We start from the raw sequence: 19,286 nt of genomic DNA, 5'->3' as shown, positions 1-19,286 counted from the left end.
AACATCACAGATTAGTTTTGCCTGATTTTGAAATTGATGTAAATGAATTCAAACAGTATTATTCATATCATCTTTCTTGTATTGTGTCTTTCCCTTAATATTATTTGTAAGATTCTTCCAGTTGTTTTGGATAACAATTTGTTCATTTTCACTGCTGTGTACCATTCTATTGTGTGGGTAGGCCACAATACCTTTATCCTTGCACTGTGGATGGACATTTGGGTTGTTTCCAGTCTCTGTTATTATGAAGGACGTGCCAAAGGATATCATGGTCCCAGTCTTTTGGTGAGATATGTATGCATGTCTGCTGGGTAGAGATCCAGGAGCAGAATTGCTGTGTCACAGAGTGTATGTATGTGTGGCTTTAGCAGATACTGCTCAATAGTTTTTCAAAGTGGTTGTACCCATTTATATAGCAGCAGCCTCTGGGAATGAGAGTTCCAGTTGCTCCACATCTTTGCTAGCACTGTTATTTGTCTCTTATCATTCTTGTGAATATTATTTCATGGTATGAATGTTCCTTAGTTTGTTTATCCACTTTTATGGTATTAGAAGAAACGTTCCTGAGGACCCCCTTAAACACAGGGGTTTTTTTTGCACATGTATATTTCTGTAGTACAGATTCCTAGCTGGATCAAGAAGTATAACAGATTTTCAATATTGATACATGCTGCTAAATTACCCTTCATAAAATGGCCATGACAAGTAATACACGAGCCACTAGTGAGAGTGCTGTTCTCATTACGTGTTGCTGTTTTAAGTTTCTTTTTTCTCCACAGCCCCCTTTTGAAGGATGGTGAGGTGTTGAGGGTTCTTGAAGCTAGCACAAGAAACACCTGAGTCAGACTATATAAAAATGAGTGAGACAGGGTATTTAAAGGAAACATGCAATGTGACACCGACCAGCCAACAGGTATTATTTATATATTGGTTGGGGGAAACCTATTTTAATAAATAGAAATGAAGTTGAAATCTATGGGCATTTATACATTTCGGTCAAAACTATAAAACATTTGAAACTTTATTTTTTTCAAGCTGACTGGGAAGATTACATCCCTGTCCTGGATGTGACCTATCCATTCAAATGGTAGTTACATGTGTATTAGCAGACCTGGGTGTGTGCTGGGTGTGTGCCCAGTCAGTGCTGGCTGAGTGCTGGTTGTGTGCTGGGCAAATGATGCCTGAGTGCTAGTTGAGTGCTGGGTTGTAACTGCCCAACTGCTGGCAGGGCTACCAGCTTCGGGAAGGTCTCTCTGTCCAGGTGGCTACCATGCTGGTTGCCCAGTGCAGTGAGGGAAGGGCTGGGCTTCTCTGGAGTCGTTGAGAGCATCCTCTTTCCTGGTTTTCCCTGTGAGCATAAAATGAGAAACCTTGTTAGGAAACACCTTAGTGTTTTGTGCAGTGGTAGTGAGGGGACGTGAAGAGATGAGTGTGAAACAGGAGGGCACTTGGGGCTGTTCTGCCTACATCTGAGAGCGTGGGGGAAGCTGGTGGGAACTTCTGCCTGAGGTTACACTTGGTCTGCGTGGTTCTTAGACTAAGCAGCGCCTACCAAACTCTGTGAATTCGACCAGGAGTTACTCAGAGAGCTGACCGGCCAGGCTGTGTGAAGGGTACAGAGGTAAGGAATGCCTGGTCTCTGACCCTGTAATGTATATGGAGAGACCATTTGTGCATGTACTTAGCCATTGTAAAAATTATCAGACATGAATGCCAGTAGGGATGTTCAAATAATAATGCCAATAATCGTTCCTGATATTTCTCTAGAACTTAGAGTTTAGAGGACTTTTCCATCCATTGTCTCATCTCTGAGATTAAAAGGGTCAGTTTCAGAGAGACAGGTGAGAAAGGATTTCCTGGGGGGAGGTGGAATGAGCAGGGTCTTGGAGGGCGGGACTGAGGATGTGAAAAGATGAAGCATCATATACAGAGTGAAAGAAACGGCGTCAGCCAAGGGAAGGCCAAGGCAGCGTTATTAGGGAAGGTCAGTGTGGATGTCTGAGGGAGGTGGGCAGTGGAAGATAAACTTGGAAGGTAAAATGGAGCTTGGTTATGCCGGGCTTTGACTATCAAGCTAAGAAGTTTGTGTGGGTGTGTGATCACAAGGGCATTCCCTTGTGATCTATGTAACCAGGGCCATCTTGGCCACATAAAAGTAAAGCCCATGACTCTGAGCTGTTTATTTTGGTAACTTCTTATCCCTAACCCTAAAGCGTCTAGAGTATGTATTTAGTATTGTATACATGTTGGATGAAGGGATGGGTTTTTGGGTGGATGGATGGATGGTAGATGGGTAAATGGGTAAATGGATAGATGGGTAGATGATTAGGTAGATCAATTGCCTCCTCTTCCAAGTAAATCTTGATTACTCTTTCAAAAAAGTCATCCGTTGACCTTCTCCCTACTACAGCTCTTTAGATGCTATGGAGAACAGCCAGTGAAGCTCAGGAAAAGTTTGAATTGTATATGTACAGCCCATTTTGAAGAGGACCATTGTGAGAACTGTCCCAAATTTTCCCCAACCCATTGCCCTATTTTCAACTGTAGTTTCCCTGGGTCTTGAGATCACTGAGTGTGCAGACAGGTAAGAGTTCCACTTTGTTCCGCAGCTGCCTCATAGGGGACCAAAGCTACCCCGTGAGGTCACTCTGTCCTCCTCCAGGAGATCCTGTGCTCCAGAGCTGAAGGTGCGTAAGGCATAACTCTTCTTAGCCGTTACCGAGATTGACCACTGTTTATGGTGTCCCAGCACATCCCCTGCCCCTAATTCTCCCGAGTCCTATTTGCTGCTGTCTGAAATCCCACCAAGGTGAGAAAAGGTGTTCTTTGGATGAAGTTACTCTTCTAATTTACTAGATCCATTACAGATTAGGATTTACCTTATGGGTTTTGTGGAATAACAGAGAAAAAGGCTATAGGGAAGAGGTTCAGACCCTAGAGGTTTTTTTTTTTTACTCCAGGTAGGCAGGAAACTAGGAAATATATGGAGCTCAGAAACAGAAAAGGGAATATGGCGCCCACAGCAAGCTTTACTTCCTTCGCCACTCTTGCAAGGACTTACCTTCAGAAGCCATGCTTTGCCTGATGAACCGTCACTGCTTCCTAAGCCGAACTGACTGGGGTGTCAACCTAGCCACCCTCATCAACACAGGGATTAAGGTTCTGCCTGGTCAGCTCCAGGGTGGGTTCAGCACTCCTGTGGGGCATGGGGAGTGAGCGTATAGGTCCTCTGTGAGAGCTGGGTGTAGGGACCACTGCTGATTCACCCAGTGGTTCCTATGTGCTTGAAGCCAAGGACAGAGGTGACTCAGTTGGTCCCTGAACTAATATTTATTTACTCTCTATTATCTGAAGGTTTGTTTGAGGCAATTGCTTTGAATGTGAGTGTGTCCTTGCTACGTTTATTTTTCTTTGTGGTGAGGTTGCAGTAGGATGAGTGTGGTTTCAGAACGGAGGGAGCTGGCTTCCCTCTCTGATCTCAGGAGCTTCCCAGCTTCCTGGCTTCCTCTGTCTGATCCATCTCTCCCGTGGGGAGGGTCCTGAGAAGGGGAGGGAGGCTGTCCAGAGGGGCTGCTGAGATGGCTGAATGAGGCCTTTTCATGGCAGCAAGAATCCAAGGAGACAAGCCCCGGAAGTGTCTTTCTTGACCTGGTGGGCAGTGGCGGCTCCAGGTTCGGCTTCCGGAGGCTCCCGGCCTCACCACCACATCTAAAGGAACAGGACTTGGCCTGGATACCGAATCTTCAGGACGGGCTGGGGTTTCCAGCAGCAGCGGGGAGGTGTCCCCTGGGCCTCGCTGTCATTGGCCTCCTAGAGAATCCGCAGCAGCCCATTATGGCCTGAACAACTACTGGCCACTCTGGCTCTGCTGAAGGGCGACGTTGCCTTATTCACACTGGCTTGATTCACCAATCAGCTAACGCCATGCCTTTCTTGGCATGAAAGCATCGCAGGTTTATTAACACAGTGATACCCAACTGAACAAGCATTCGTGTCGCACATTACATCAAATTAACATGTACAAAATTAATATTCCTGACCTTGCTAGTGGGAAGAACAATCAATCTAGGGGAGGTTGTCATCCCGCCGCGGCCAGCCTTCCAGAGAAGTCCTGACCATTATAGCTTCAGCCACCAGTTCCTTCCCCCACAGCCAAGCCTTGCACCTTAGCCTCCTCCCTGCCCAGCTTTGGCCCTTTGGGATTCTCCTGGTTCCTGGGAGGCCCCTGATCTCCCTGGTACCATCCAAGAATGCCATTTTCTCTTTGTCCCCGGAGACTGCGACCTCTGTCACCCCAGATGGCTTGGGTGACATCTCTTGTGACTCCAGGTGGCCGGGTGGATGGAGAAGACTCGTGTTCTCTGCCGGGTTGTGACCTCCTGGGTACCAGCCATGAACACTCCTCTAGAATCAGTTTTCTTTCTCTGCTGCCTATTTAATATCCTAACGGAGGCCCAACAACTCAATCTAATCGCCTTTATATTACCCAGCGCGTTTAGCTAAGCTCCCCTCCACTCCATCACTCACTTCCTTCTGCCATCGCCCGGCTCTCTTGGCACCAAAAGGAAGTCTCCCATCAGAGTGCTTCTCCTTGGAATCCCCTCCCGGTCAGCAGCCAGCAGGGTGTACCCCATCTGGATTTCCACCTTCTGCAGGACCCCTAAGCATCAGGGAGCTGGGAGCGTGTTGGTCATCGCTGGCCCAGGTCTGAGCACCCTGCCTGTCTCATTGCTTCTCACACCTTCCAGAGATCCTGGCAGCTTATTTCAGGGGCTCTCAGAACACCGGGGGATAACTCTGGGCCCCAAATCAGGCTGCACCAGACAGGGAAGATGCTGCCCATGTGGCTACACTCACAAAGGAGCCCTCCCGTCCCTGTCACAATCAGGTGTGCAACACATGCGCACAGAAGAGAGACCTGTGTAAAGAAAACCCAGAGGGGCACAGTGCACTTTGCGTGAGCCCTTCGTACAGCAGAAATTCTTGTGTAGAATGGATCAATCTGGCTAGAGTTTCCAGGTGTGTTTAGAACAAGGTGTAATTTAGGTAACCTTTTTCTGGGAACTTTGAGCTCTTTCTCCCGTGAAGAGATGACTCAAGGCAGAAGCTGACCTGAAGTGGGGCTGCACTCAGCCCGGCGGAGGTGGCCAGGCTGGGGGCCGGAGGCTGCAGGGACACTGGCAGCCAGAGGGCTGTGGGCCTCTGGTGGCTCCTATCGCAGAAGGTCACCTGACTCTAACCACGCCCCCAGGGATGGGCGGAGACTGGGAATCAAGACAGCCGGGGGCAGTGGCGGGTGTGGCTGTGGGTAGAGCGGGGCTTGAGGACGGCCCAGGCCTGGGGGGAGGCACGTGCTGGGTCAGGGATGTTAACTTCGAAGCCCATGAATCCGATGGATGTCTCCCCCTTCCTCTCCCTCCTTCCCTTGCGCTTCATTTCCCTCCCTCCTCCCTCCCCTTCCTCTCTGGCTTGCTTCCTTTCCCACAGCCCACACCTTCAGGCTGCCAGGGGGATGGGGAGAAGAACACATGCCCCATGGGCACCTCTCACCTCAGCAGGGCTCTCTCCTGGTCCCCGCTGCCCCTCTTCCTGAAAGGCAGCTGGAGAATCTGGAGGTTTGGGGTCCATCACCTCAGAGGCCTGTCTTGACAAGCGTAGGACTCAGCCCAGAGGCTGTCCCAGGACCCGCCTCCTGGGTGTGGGGACTGCAGGATGGGCCCGTGTACTTCCATGGAGTCGGTGCACCTGTGCTCGTAGAGCCCTTTTCACTTGGGAAAGTCCTTTCTGCTCACTGCTTGTGACTTCCTTGTTGTTTTGCAAACACCTGGGAGGTGGGTGTGGCATCAATTGTGCCCCCACACACACCGCCCCCATTCGTGGGGAAAAAAACTGGAGCCCAGAGACTTGAAGTCAGTCTCATGGCCACATGGACACCATGGGGCAGAGCAGGGGCTGAGACCCGGGTTCATTGTCTGTGACATCACTCAGCTGAACAGAAAAACGCACAACACGGGAACACCAACAAAAACGGCGGGTCCTCTTGGAGTCCAGGGTGGCACCTTCATGGCCACCTCTCCAGGTGGGGCTACTGGGACTTCCCACCAGCCCACCCCTGTTGTTACCGGGAGTCTGCTCTGTTATGGGCCCAGGTGTGGAGTGGAGGGGAGGGCTTCAGAGGTGACCAAGACACCTGTGATGATCTTGGTGTATTTCTGTGTCCAAGCACAGCTAGAACGGTTGAGAGGACTCGGGCCTCCCTAGGCCTTTAGGCAGGGTGTTTATTAAAACTCGACTTGAGGGCTTCCCTGGTGGCACAGTGGTTGAGAGTCCGCCTGCCGATGCAGGGGACACGGGTTCGTGCCCCGGTCCGGGAAGATCCCACATGCAGCGGAGCGGCTGGGCCCGTGAGCCATGGCCTCTGAGCCTGCGCGCCCGGAGCCTGTGCTCCGCAACGGGAGAGGCCACAACAGTGAGAGACCCGCGTACCGCAAGAAAACACACACAAAGAAAACTCTACTTGAATTTGATTCACGAACCAGGTGGAGTGGCCTTGGCTGTGAAGGGAGGTCAGGAATAGGGTCTACAGAGACTGGCGTGCATGAGCCCTGAGCCGGTGTCCAGAGCCAACAGCCTTCTTCACAAGCTGTCCAGTTTCAGGCATGTTGCCCACACCTGTCTTCTGGGCAGTTCCAAGTCAAGTCTCAAATGTGATCATTTGTGTGAGGGTCTGAGAGGGGCTCCTGCAGGTTGCTGAGGCCCTGGGCTCTGGGGCCTGCTCCTCCTGGGCTCCCCTGGCCAGGTGTCCTCCGCCCAGGATGGCCCAGATCATCTCTGGGGCAGAAGCAACCTCTGTCCCCAAGCTGCGTCCCCTTGCTCTGCCCACCAGGGTTGGCTGAACATTTTAACTGCCTTCTTGGTCGTGTCCTCAGATGGTTAAATTACCCTTAAAACAAAAAATCACCTTATGTCTTGAAAATCTGAGTGGTCAGGAGAGTCTGAGACAAGACCTGGGTCTCCAGCCGGGGAGCTGACCCCCAGCAGCACCCCAGGGCCCCTCTCCCCGCACCAGTCCTGCACCAGGGCCCCCAGCTCAGGCCCTCTCCTTACTGTCCTCACCGCAAGAATAATCTCTTCTTTCTACCTCTTCTCAAATCTCCGTCACTGGTTTTCTTTCTCTCCTTCTCTCACTGCCCTTGGGGGTCTCTCTCTGTCTCTTATCTCTCTCCAACTCTGTCTCTGTCTTTCTGCCTCTTTCTGTATCTCTGTCTCTGTCTCTCTCCACCTCTTTGTTTCTGTCTCTCTCGCTGCCCCTTCCCAGCACCACCCTAGTCCTGGTGGATTCTTCCCTCTTTCCCGCATCTTTCTCCCATTGTTCTCGCTCTGATCCCTGCCCCCCCACTCTCTCCTCACCCTTCTCCAGCCCTGTCCTTCTTCAGCCCCACCCCCTCCTCTCCCTGCCTCTTCTTCCCCCTCCATCGCAGTCACTGAGGATGGAGGATGCCCATTCAAGGTACAAGAGGAGGTGCTCTTGTACCTTGAATGGGCCACCTGTCCCGAAGAGAGGGGAGAGGGGGGGCCCAGGACGCTTTAGCCAGTAATTCATCTTCCCAGGCAGTCTTGGGAATTTGAAAACAGGGTTATAACTACAGAACCCTCATTTCAGCCCAGAAAATGCAAAACTCCGCAGGACAGTTTTCTTTGAAATTGCTTCTGGGAGCAGGGCGCAGCCACACCCTCTTTCCTTTCTCTCCAGCTCCCTCCAGTGCCGCCCTACCCCCATCCCAGGCCCCGCCCCCCACCCGTGGCTGGAGACCCATCCCCACAGGGACACCCCTCAGTTCCTTCATCTCCTTGTTTGCACAACAGTGTGATGAAGGTAGCTCCCACTTGCCCAGAAATGAATTCCATTATGGCCCAGCTTACTGTTCTTTATTTATATCAAAAGTATTCATTCCTTTTTACCTAGTGGTTGGGTTTAGTTAATGATGATAATAAATATTAATGAGGTTGCTGCTGCCTCCAGACCTTCTGATTGCTGCACTGGCTGGCTCCTCACTCCTTGGACAGTCCGCTGCCACTGTGGCCACGTCTTGGAAGGCACGAGCCCCAGGGAGCTGTGGGAGGGGACTCAGGACCCTCCTGGAGGGGCAGGCGTGGGGTCCAACGGGGATGGGGCATCAGGGAAGGCTCTGATGCGGCAGAAGCTCACTCCATGCTCCTTCTGTGTGATTCCCTCAGGAGTTTAGTCAAATCCCCTTTATACTGACTCCTGAGGGGAGTCCTGACTCCTGAGGGGTCCCCACAGAGGGCTTGGGAGTGTCCCATTTAACTTGTTGGAACTGAAGTTTCCTAGGCTGCAAAAGGGAAATCATTTTCTCCACCTGCCAGGACCATTGAAAGGATCAAATGCAGTGAATGTGCAAATGGTTCATAAACATGCACATATTAGGTAGGAGTGTGGTTTTTTTCATCGCTTGACATTCCAGGGCCTTGGGCTGCGGAACTTTGTAGAAAGCCTTTGTAAGTGTGAGAGCTTTTTGTTTCTCATGAACGTGCATCTCTGCCCAAGAGTCCCGTTTGGTTCTGGGCATGCCAAGTTCTTGAGTTCATCCAGTTGTCCAAAAATGTGTCCTTGGCCCTCAGCTTTGGGGTGTTGGATTGACGTCTTGCTGCCTTGAAGAGCTTACATTTCATTGAAGGGGAGAGCAGGTGGGGATGTAATAGGGAAGCAGTCACAGCAATCGGTAAGGGTTCACCTCTTGGAGAGGAACTTTTTCCACTGAGCGACTTGGGGAAAAATGAAACACGGACCCCAGTCCATCCTTCCTTGAGTCTCCACTCTCGTGTGTTTCTTTGCGTCTTTGCAGCTGATGATTTGGTTGGAATGCGAGTCCCTCCCCCTGACAGTTCAGGGCCTCCTGTGCTGGAACCGGCAGCAGAGGTCTCTATTTTAATAGTTTTTGTTCAAGAGAAAACAGTGGTGCTGATGCATTCTTGGAGAGGTGTACTGGGATGTGGGCACAGCCAGGGGTGACTCCACCCCTGGGGGGCTTCCTCCTCTCTTCCTCAGTGGAGGGTTCTGTCATCCTGTCCCCCAGAGGCCGGTCCTCATGCCACTTATGCTCAGAAAACGGACCCAGGAAGGACTTCGGATCAGACCCCAGCACGTCTGCTTTCTCTGGGGCCAGCTGGTGTCTGGACCCATCTAGATGTTCTGGCAACTGTTCAGGAGGTTTGAAGAAGTCATCTATGGTGTTCATTCATTCATTCACTCATTCATTCTGTGGATGTGTGTCGAGTGGCTACTCTGGGCCAGACGGTAGGGTTGCAGCAGATTTGGGGGGGCAGGCGCGGCTGGTCCTGACCCCATGAAGCTGACAGTCTGTTGGAACACCCTGGCACATCTGCTGTAAGCTAGAGATTTCAGTGGTGTGCCTTGTAGAAAGAAGGGAGTGGGTGGCATGCGAAGGGGACAAAGTTGGGGTCGAGAAGCCCCCTTCCCCAGATATTACATTCCACTGAAGCCCAGGGAGGGGTAGATGGCTCCCCCTCCTCTTTGAATCTGGGTTTCCAGCACAGGAGCACAGGAGGCAGCAGTGCAGAGTTAGAAGCTCTGGCACGTTCTAGAAGCCGAGAGGCTGGAGAGGAAGTAGGGCCGAGATGGTGGAGGACTCTGGGGCAATGGGAGGTCACTGTGGGTGTTCCACGGGTGGGGGTGGGGTGTTACCCACCCGCTGAATGATAAGGATCCGGTGGCTTCTGTCTGGAGAACAGAGGGAAGGGGCTGGGGCTGGAGTCAGGGGTTCCTTGAGGAGGGGTGAGAGATGCTGGGGTCGGAGGGAACAGAGGCTGGAAACAAGCATCTTGCTGCTGGACGTGACCTCCAATCATTCTCTTTCCGAAGCAGGGAGCAGGTGTCTGTTGCTCACCTACTATGTGCAGGATTTTAAGAGTACAGTGGGCCCTTGGCCTTGGAGAATCCAGACAGGAGCAGAAGGAGACAGTTAAGCAGAAAGTTAAATAGCAGCAGGGATCAAAATAACCGTCCACAGTAGTGAAGCCTCCCAAGGCCTGATTACCTGTGCGTGATTACCTGTCGGGGACAGGGCCTGCCATCGCTCCCTGACGGGAGGGACCCCTGATGGCCACCTCGGTGGGGCTGGCTTCTCACCCAGTGCCCCCCCAGCCCCCTGTTGACCTCTCACTGCCCACCCAGTCTGCGATGGAGACACCCAGTCCCCCTCCCCTCCTGGCCGGATCTGGGGCATCCCCTGTCCCAGTGAGGACGTTCTTCCTTCTCTCCGGCTGGGGACTTTGCTGGTTAGTGCAGAGCAGAAGGGACAAAGGAGTGACTTAACGGCTGCGTGCCTGTCAGGAGCAGCGCGTGAAGGGGATGAGCCAGAGCAAGTGGGCTTTGCCTCACTCCTTTACCCTTTCCTCAGAAAAGCCACGAAACAGAGAAGTAGAGGAGGAGGGCCTTACAGATCAGGCCGCACTGCCCTGTCACTTACACATGGGGAAATGGAGGCCGAGAGAAAGAAAAGGATATCCTGGCAGGCGTGGGGCGCGATCAGAATTAGTGGAATGAATGAACCTTTCCATCCCTTCATCCCCTCTGCCATCTCTCTGGGCCCGTTTCAGCTTTCTCACCACTATTTGAAGTTCAGTCATCAAGAGTGGATGTGATGTTCTCGGAGGAGTGCAATTACTGCAAAACATAGCAGAAGGATTCGTGCTTTGCCCTCCAAGTACTTCTCCCGGTTGGGTCTGAAAAGCAAGGGGCTGTTTTAGGAGGTGGTGAGGTCCCTGTCAGGGCAGTGTGCAAGGGTGCTTGTAAGAGCCTCAGAAACCATGACAAGGGTGGTGTGTGGGGTGATGCCACGTCTCCCAGGATCCAGGGCCTCTTGGCCCCGAAGCTTTTTAATTTTCCTCAGAGTAGGATTTGGTTCCCACCAGGGGGGTTGGCCTTACTTTTCTTTCAATATTCATTTCCTCCTCAGTCATCAGACTGATGACATTCTGATGCTGCTGTGCGATTTACAAGGTATATTGGGGCTCGCTGGGGGCCAGCTCAGGGTGGGAGCCGGCCAGGCCGATGATGGTGCGTGTGTGTGCTATGGGGGGCGCTCCAGACAGCCTGCTGTGCTCCCCACAGCGTGCCACGGCTTCCACGGGGGCCACGCTGCCCCTGGGTGGGAGGTGGACCAGCAGAGCCACCAGTATTCCCTTAGCTGGTGGCCTTCATGCCACATTGGGCTCGTTCATGTCCACCGTTAGCTCTGGCTTCTTTTGCCTGCCTGGTGTGTCTCTCCTGTCGTGGCCAGATGGGGCCATTTCTGGATTCCTGCCTCTCCTAGACCGAATTCCATGGGAGCTGTGATGGGTGTGGTTCACGCTGCGGACCGTGGCTCCCAGGACCATCTCCGGGAGAGAAGGAGCCTCCGGGATCTACCCTGTTCACACGGGGCTGGGCAGGGACACAGGCCATTGTGGTTTTCCCCTTCCTTAAAGACTCAGTGTTCCAAATGAGGCCCCTTGGATGCAAACGTTATACCTACTCGCACCCAGTGCATTTCTGCAGACAGTCAGACCCACAATGCCCTGCTCTAGCTCCTCTGCGAGAGTCATGCAGATCTGCCTGGATGCTCTGACTTGGTTCTGCTGGGTGTCCCCTGGCCAGGGTGGTCGGCTGACCGGGTTTGCCCAGGACTGAGAGGATCCCTGGGATGTGGAACTTTCGGTGCTGAAACCAGGAGAGTTCCAGACAAACTGCGATTCTCGGTCACTTTGCCCCCAGCTCCCCTCCCTGCAGACCTGCGAGCCCTGTTGTGGGGTTTGAGTGTGCTGAAGCCGAGGATGGTGTGCAGAGGGGGAGATATCTTCTTTCCTTTTTATTTTCCTCTTCCTTTCCCAACAAGAGCATTCATCTTCCCCCTTGTGACCAGTACCATAGTCCGCTATCCACTGTGGCCCTGGCCCTAGGAAAAGAGCTTGTTTGCCATGTCAGCTCCAAGTGCATGGCCTTAAACTGAAGGTTCACCACAGCTGACCGGAGCAGGGCACTTTCTTCTGGTCATTTGTGAAGAACATTCCACAGCTCCAGCCCAAGACTCTTGTTTCACTGTTTGCATATAAGCAGAAGCATCCCTGCCTCTACAGCTGATCCGAATGTGTGTACCTGGGACACTCTTCCCATCCAAATTCAGATCACCTCGGTGTTGGGATGTCGGTAGTTTCAGCTTAGAAATCTTGGTGCTCCACGGGGTCTTAGGAAAGAAGAAAATCACACATGACCTGGAAGGAAGAGCCAGGGGAAATATCTGTGTGGCTTCCTGGGAATCTTCTTTGAGTCATTTCACTGTTTTTTTTTTTGTTTTTCTGGTGTGAAATTGATTTGGGGCCCCGATCTTTAAAGTTACGGGAGTGAATTCCACAAAGTTTCCTCTTCTTTCCTAGGAGCTTTTAATCAGCCATGCAGTTAGCACTGTGCCATTCCAGCCGCCTCACACACTCAGCCACTGGCCTTTAGAAGCAAACAGGTATTGAGGAGCTGACGAGAAATGACTTTTCACTCCTTTTCTGCCCTAACATTGTCACTCACCGCAGGGCTGGCCACGCCTAATTTTCACGAGATCAACCCAACTTGGTTTACAGTGTCAGGCAAGCTCCAGTGAGGAAAAACCAAAGTCACTGAATACAAAAGAATGAAAAAAACAAAATCACTCCGTTCCATGAATGCAAGTGTTCTCCTGGCTTTGCGTCTCTGGAGCGTGTCTTCCAGAACCCACGGCTGCTCAGCCCTGCTCAGAGCACCTCCACCTGCTCGGAAGCACAGGCTGGATTTACATCCCCAGTTACACTGCTTCCAGAAAGACAGGATCCCTGTTGGATGCCCATGAAGCTTATGCTGAGTAAATATTGACAAAGTAGTCTAAAGAGCAAACACTTTGACATTTGTAAGGTCCACTGGAAGGTCTTGTATATATTTATACAGCAGGAATGAGCACCGCATACCAATTTGCCTGAACTTGTTCTGACATAATTCTGCATGGACGGTGTGTGTGCCGGTTGCTGAGAACGGCTGAGTGTACACATGGGGGACACGGCCAGGGCTGGGTGGTGGCGGGTCAGAGTCTTCCTTCCCATCTAGAACACCTGTCCAAGCTTCTATAAGGAAACTTCCTTTAAGCTTCGATAAGACCTACTTTTTCAGAAGGAAGAAAGAAACAAAAAAAGCCACAAAACCTTGTTTTTAATTTATCGCAATTGATGTACTTTCTTTTTACTTTGTAAAAATTGTATTGATGTTTTTGTGCTTTATATTTATTAAAGGTTGAGCCTCAAAAATGTAATGAGTAAAAAATGCTTGCTTAATTTAAATTGTGAATCTGTCTGTTAAGAAATGCATTAGGGGTAGGAGAAGCATAAGACATATTAATTGACAGACAGGAACTGCTGTCTCTGAGGTTGATACAAGTAATTTATTACTTTAGAAATGAATGCCACCTCCAGAATGTGCTTCATTAATTTCAAATTTAGTTTTAATTTCAAGCTGTTGCCCCTTGAGAAGAATAAGGTGGCAAATTATGTTTGAAGAGCAGATTTTTTTTTTTTTTTTTGCTCCAAAGAAACACCACATTTTAACTATTTAATTTTACAAATAAATGTGCCTCTCTGCTTTGCTGCATTTTCCCGAGAGCCGAGAAAATGCTCTAGGTAAGATCAACACTGACTAATGCTTTTCTTTCTTTCTTTCTTTCTTTCTCTCCTTCTCCCTGTGTCCCTTCTTTCTGTCCCACTTGTCCCACCTGTTATCACGGCAGCCTATGTTTCAGATGAGTTAAAGGCTGCCGCCCTGGTAGACGAAGATATAGACCCAGAGGAGAGCCTGACAGATGGGGAGCCCTCGGCTAAGTACATGTGCCCAGAAAAGGAGCTCAGCAAGACCTGCCCCAGCTACCAGAACTCCCCAGCGGCTGAGTTTTCCAGCCACGAGATGGACAGTGAGTCCCACATCAGTGAGACTAGTGACCGGATGGCCGACTTTGAAAGTGGCTCCATGAAGAACGAAGAGGAGGCCAAGGAGGTGGCGGTCCCACCGGAAGACTCGACCGTGTCGGACAGCCTGGAGCAGATGAAGGCCGTGTACAACAACTTCCTCTCCAACTCGTACTGGTCCAGCCTCACCCTCAACCTGCACCAGCCGTCCTCCGAGAAGAATAATGGGAGCTGCAGCAGCAGCAGCAGTAGCAGCAGCAGCTGCGGCAGTGGGAGCTTCGACTGGCACCAGAGCGCCATGGCCAAGACCCTGCAGCAGGTGTCACAGAGCCGCGTGCTGCCCGAGCCCAGCCTGTTCAGCACCGTGCAGCTGTACCGGCAGAGCAGCAAGCTCTATGGCTCCATCTTCACGGGGGCCAGCAAGTTCCGCTGCAAAGACTGCAGCGCCGCCTACGACACCCTGGTGGAGTTGACGGTGCACATGAACGAGACGGGGCACTACCGCGACGACAACCACGAGACTGACAACAACAACCCCAAGCGCTGGTCCAAGCCCCGCAAACGCTCGCTGCTGGAAATGGAAGGGAAGGAGGACGCCCAGAAGGTGTTGAAGTGCATGTACTGCGGCCACTCGTTCGAGTCCCTCCAGGACTTGAGTGTCCACATGATCAAAACGAAACACTACCAAAAAGTGCCTCTGAAGGAACCTGTCACTCCCGTCGCAGCCAAAATCATCCCTGCCACTCGCAAGAAGGCCTCGCTGGAGCTGGAGCTCCCCAGCTCCCCGGACTCCACCGGCGGCACCCCCAAAGCTGCCATGGCGGACACGAACGACGTGCTTCAGAAGAACTCCAACCCATACATCACGCCAAATAACCGCTACGGCCACCAGAACGGGGCCAGCTACGCCTGGCACTTCGAGGCCCGCAAGTCCCAGATCCTCAAGTGCATGGAGTGCGGCAGCTCGCACGACACGCTGCAGGAGCTCACGGCCCACATGATGGTGACTGGCCACTTCATCAAGGTCACCAACTCGGCCATGAAGAAGGGGAAGCCCATCATGGAGACGCCTGTCACGCCCAGCATCACCACCCTGCTGGATGAGAAGGTGCAATCCGTGCCCCTGGCCGCCACCACCTTCACGTCCCCCTCCAACACGCCCGCCAGCGTCTCCCCGAAACTGAATGTGGAGGTCAAGAAGGAGGCCGACAAGGAGAAAATGGTCACAGACGAGAAGCCTAAGGAAAAGGAGAAGGCCTGTGAGGAGGAGAAGTACGACATCTCTTCCAAGTACCACTATTTGACTGAGAACGACTTAGAAGAGAGTCCCAAGGGGGGACTCGATATCCTCAAGTCCCTAGAAAACACAGTGACGTCTGCCATCAATAAGGCCCAGAACGGCACCCCCAGCTGGGGGGGCTACCCCAGCATCCACGCCGCCTACCAGCTCCCCAACATGATGAAGCTGTCTCTGGGCTCCGCGGGGAAGAGCGCAGCCCTGAAGCCCATGTTCGGCAACAGTGACATCGTGTCCCCCACAAAGAACCAGACCCTGATCTCTCCGCCCAGCAGCCAGACCTCCCCCATGCCCAAGACAAACTTTCACGCCATGGAGGAGCTGGTGAAAAAGGTCACCGAGAAAGTTGCCAAAGTTGAGGAGAAAATGAAGGAGCCCGAGGGCAAGCTTTCTCCGCCCAAGCGGGCCACCCCGTCCCCGTGCAGCAGCGACATCAGCGAGCCCATCAGGATGGAGGCGTCCAGCGATGGGGGCTTCAAAAGCCAGGAGGACAGCCCCAGCCCCCAGCGGGATGGCTGCAAGGAAGGGAGCCCCCCAGCGGAGCCGGTGGAGAACGACAAGGACCTGGTGAAGCCCCTGAGCAGCGGCCTGAGCAGCAGCACGGCCATCATCACCGACCACCCGCCAGAGCAGCCCTTCGTTAACCCTCTGAGCGCCCTCCAGTCGGTCATGAACATCCACCTGGGCAAGGCTGCCAAGCCCTCGCTGCCTGCCCTCGACCCCATGAGCATGCTCTTCAAGATGAGCAACAGCCTGGCCGAGAAGGCAGCGGTGGCCACGCCCCCACCCCTGCAGTCCAAGAAGGTGGACCACCTCGACCGCTACTTCTACCACGTCAGCAACGACCAACCCATAGACTTGACAAAAGGGAAGAGTGACAAAGGCTGCCCTTTGGGTTCAGTGCTTTTGTCACCCACGTCCACATCCCCAGCAACCTCCTCATCCACGGTGACAACGGCAAAGACGTCCGCCGTCGTGTCGTTCATGTCCAGCTCGCCGCTCCGCGAGAACGCCTTGTCAGATATATCCGATATGCTGAAGAACTTGACAGAGAGCCACACGTCAAAGTCCTCCACCCCTTCCAGCATCTCCGAGAAGTCTGACATTGACGGGGCCACCCTGGAGGAGGCCGAGGAGGTGACGCCTGCGCAAAAGAGGAAGGGCCGCCAATCAAACTGGAACCCCCAGCACCTGCTGATCCTCCAGGCCCAGTTTGCCGCCAGCCTCCGGCAGACCTCGGAGGGCAAGTACATCATGTCGGACCTGAGCCCCCAGGAGCGCATGCACATCTCAAGGTTCACCGGGCTCTCCATGACCACCATCAGCCACTGGCTGGCCAACGTGAAGTACCAGCTGCGAAGGACAGGTGGAACAAAGTTCCTCAAAAACTTGGACACAGGCCACCCCGTGTTCTTTTGTAATGACTGCGCGTCACAAATCAGGACTCCCTCCACGTACATCAGCCATCTCGAGTCACACCTGGGCTTCCGGCTACGGGATTTGTCCAAACTGTCCACCGAACAGATTAACAATCAGATAGCACAAACCAAGTCACCGTCGGAAAAATTGGTGACGTCCTCCCCCGAGGAGGACCTGGGGACCTCCTACCAGTGCAAACTTTGCAATCGGACCTTTGCGAGCAAGCATGCGGTTAAGCTTCACCTCAGCAAAACACACGGGAAATCCCCAGAGGACCACCTTCTGTATGTTTCCGAGTTAGAGAAGCAGTAGCGTTTGCTTTTGATGAAAACGACTGTGATTTGCTTTGAGGGAAACTGTTGCAGGCACCTTAAGGCCCCTCTGTCTTGTTCTAGGCACATGTTCTTATTTTAACTGCAGAGAATCACTCTGGGCTGGACTGTTTTGTATAACTGTACAGTGTTTAATAGAGGTGCATACTCAGCTGTTGTCACTGGTAAAATATGAAGGTTAAAACGCAGTGGTAAGTGTTTGGAACTTTGTGTAAATGGGATTTAGTTGTGAGCATCCCCCGATGCTTCAAGCTGCATGCATTAACAGACAGTTTAATTAAGCATTTATGACGAAACCGGCCACATTTTTCCACGCGGCCGAGTGTGCTGGCATTTTTCACCCTTTCATCTTTAGCCCTCTGAGTACTTTGAAGCACTTTTGCATTAATTTGGTTAAAAAATAAAATAAAAGAATAATAATGTATGAAGCTCTGTTTTTTAAATTCCTTACCAGCTTAGTTATAATTAATAATATGAACCTCCATTTATGCAGGTCTGCAGGGGTATAACACGCCTTGAAATTTAAAAGAATATTATTTTCACATTGAAACATAGATGTATATATTGTATAGATTTCAGACTCTCTTATGAAAAATGTGATTGTGGGTAAATGACCTTTTTTCCTGCATTTATAGCAACGGTGTTTTATGTACCTGCCATGCTCTGGGCATAAGCCATGCCTATGTATAGTGTATATTTCTTTTTCTTTTTTTTTTTAAGGTCTATGGGTTTTGTTTTTTTACATGCAAACATTGTAAATTATACAGAAGATACCACAGATAACATTTATAAAGTATACAGAAACATTATCTGAAAGCAAAGTATGATTGTTTGTTTTGCTATACAGTACATCTATATTGATAGAGGTTCACGTTTAAATTATACATATTTATTAACATCATATTATCATTTGTTTTGAGCAGTCTGAATAAACGAGGCCAGGAAATCCATCCGTGGCAGCATCATAACTATTTTGCACATGATTTTTAAAGGTATTTATTAGAAATAAAAAAAAAAAAACGCTCAAAATAAACTCAGTGCTCAAAGGGGTAAGTCTATTTCAAAAGGAAAAAAAAAAAAGAACAAAAAAAGAGAGAGAGAGAACTTGTACTGTATTTCCTAAACATTGATAAAGCCTTTAAAATGTTTGTACTGTAATACTTTGCTTAAAAGTCACGAGGCATTCTGTGATACAACCTCTTTTACTTATTTATAAGCCCTCTTGGTTGCTATTCCATATTGTAGGATGCCTTTTTTATTTCAATTGGTAACTTTCTGTTTTGTTCTTCCTAATTATTCTCCCAAGATCCCACACTGCAGCTTTATCTTTAGGCTTATGAAAGGTAACCCGTGGTTACCGGCTCTCCAAGTGATTCTGTTCTTCTCCATTTTTGGCAGTTAATTTGCAGAAGTAACTGACAGCTGACACCATATGAGAACCTATGTATAAAATATTGGCATGTAAACAGCACAGACACTCTGTGCCCTGTTTTGTTGTTGACAATGAACCACCATTATGTGACTCTTCATATAACCCTCTTTTCTACGGCAGCATTAAAATTGTCTTTTTGCTATAATTTTGTGTTGCGTTCACAATTATGTCTGAAATGTGCTACGACTAACGAGCACATTAAAATTAAATTGTATGCGATCTGTTTATGACTGAGTTGGTTGCTGTGTCTGCCAGGTGCTGGCAGTCGGAAACCGCCCGTAAATCAGGGGAGTTTTAGTGAACCTTGGGTTTGGAGAGCAGCAAACATTCACTTAGAGGCGGCGTGGACAGAATTTTCCCCAAGAATAAAAATGGAAAAGAAAGGAAGATGTTCCCGTGAGGGTAGATGCTCTCTGGGAAGGCGATGCTATCAGACATCGGTAGTGGAGCTTCGGTCACACCTGGTGACCCGCGTCGGGGCCGGAGGTTGGTCTCCCATCTGCATGAGAGAAGTCGAAGCCAGGGCCCAGAGCCCTGCTCCAGGGAGATGGGAAGAAAGGTTTTTGGAAGACTCAGTGCAGGGCGGCTCCTTCCTGTTGATTCGGGATTTTCAAGGAGCCGAAAACAGAGCCCAGCTGGGCAGGTGGACCCTGGGGTCCACACTGTCTCTCTTGGGCTAAAGCAAGCCCAGATAACGAGGTGTAGGGGGGCGGGGAGCCTGAACCCATCCACGGGAGGGGTGGGGAGAGCATTTATATGATAATCACAAGCTTTTATTAACCCTGGCAAATTATGCCAACAAAACGCT

General features: G+C 51.1%; 1 protein-coding gene across 1 annotated transcript in view; it reads left to right on the top strand.

Annotated features, from left to right (window-relative positions):
- TSHZ3 (teashirt zinc finger homeobox 3) overlaps positions 1–18,079 on the top strand; it is a 70,102-nt gene extending 52,023 nt beyond the window's left edge. Inside the window, exon 2 of the mRNA XM_004284860.4 lies at positions 13,824–18,079. Within this exon, the coding sequence (XP_004284908.1) occupies positions 13,824–17,026 (3,203 nt within the window). The 3' untranslated portion in view covers positions 17,027–18,079. The remainder of the gene's footprint in view (positions 1–13,823) is intronic.
- The last annotated feature ends 1,207 nt before the right edge of the window (positions 18,080–19,286 follow it).

This window comes from Orcinus orca, chromosome 20 (assembly GCF_937001465.1).
Source record: "Orcinus orca chromosome 20, mOrcOrc1.1, whole genome shotgun sequence".
Taxonomy (NCBI): domain Eukaryota; kingdom Metazoa; phylum Chordata; class Mammalia; order Artiodactyla; family Delphinidae; genus Orcinus; species Orcinus orca.
This window is presented reverse-complemented; position numbering and strand designations above follow the sequence as displayed.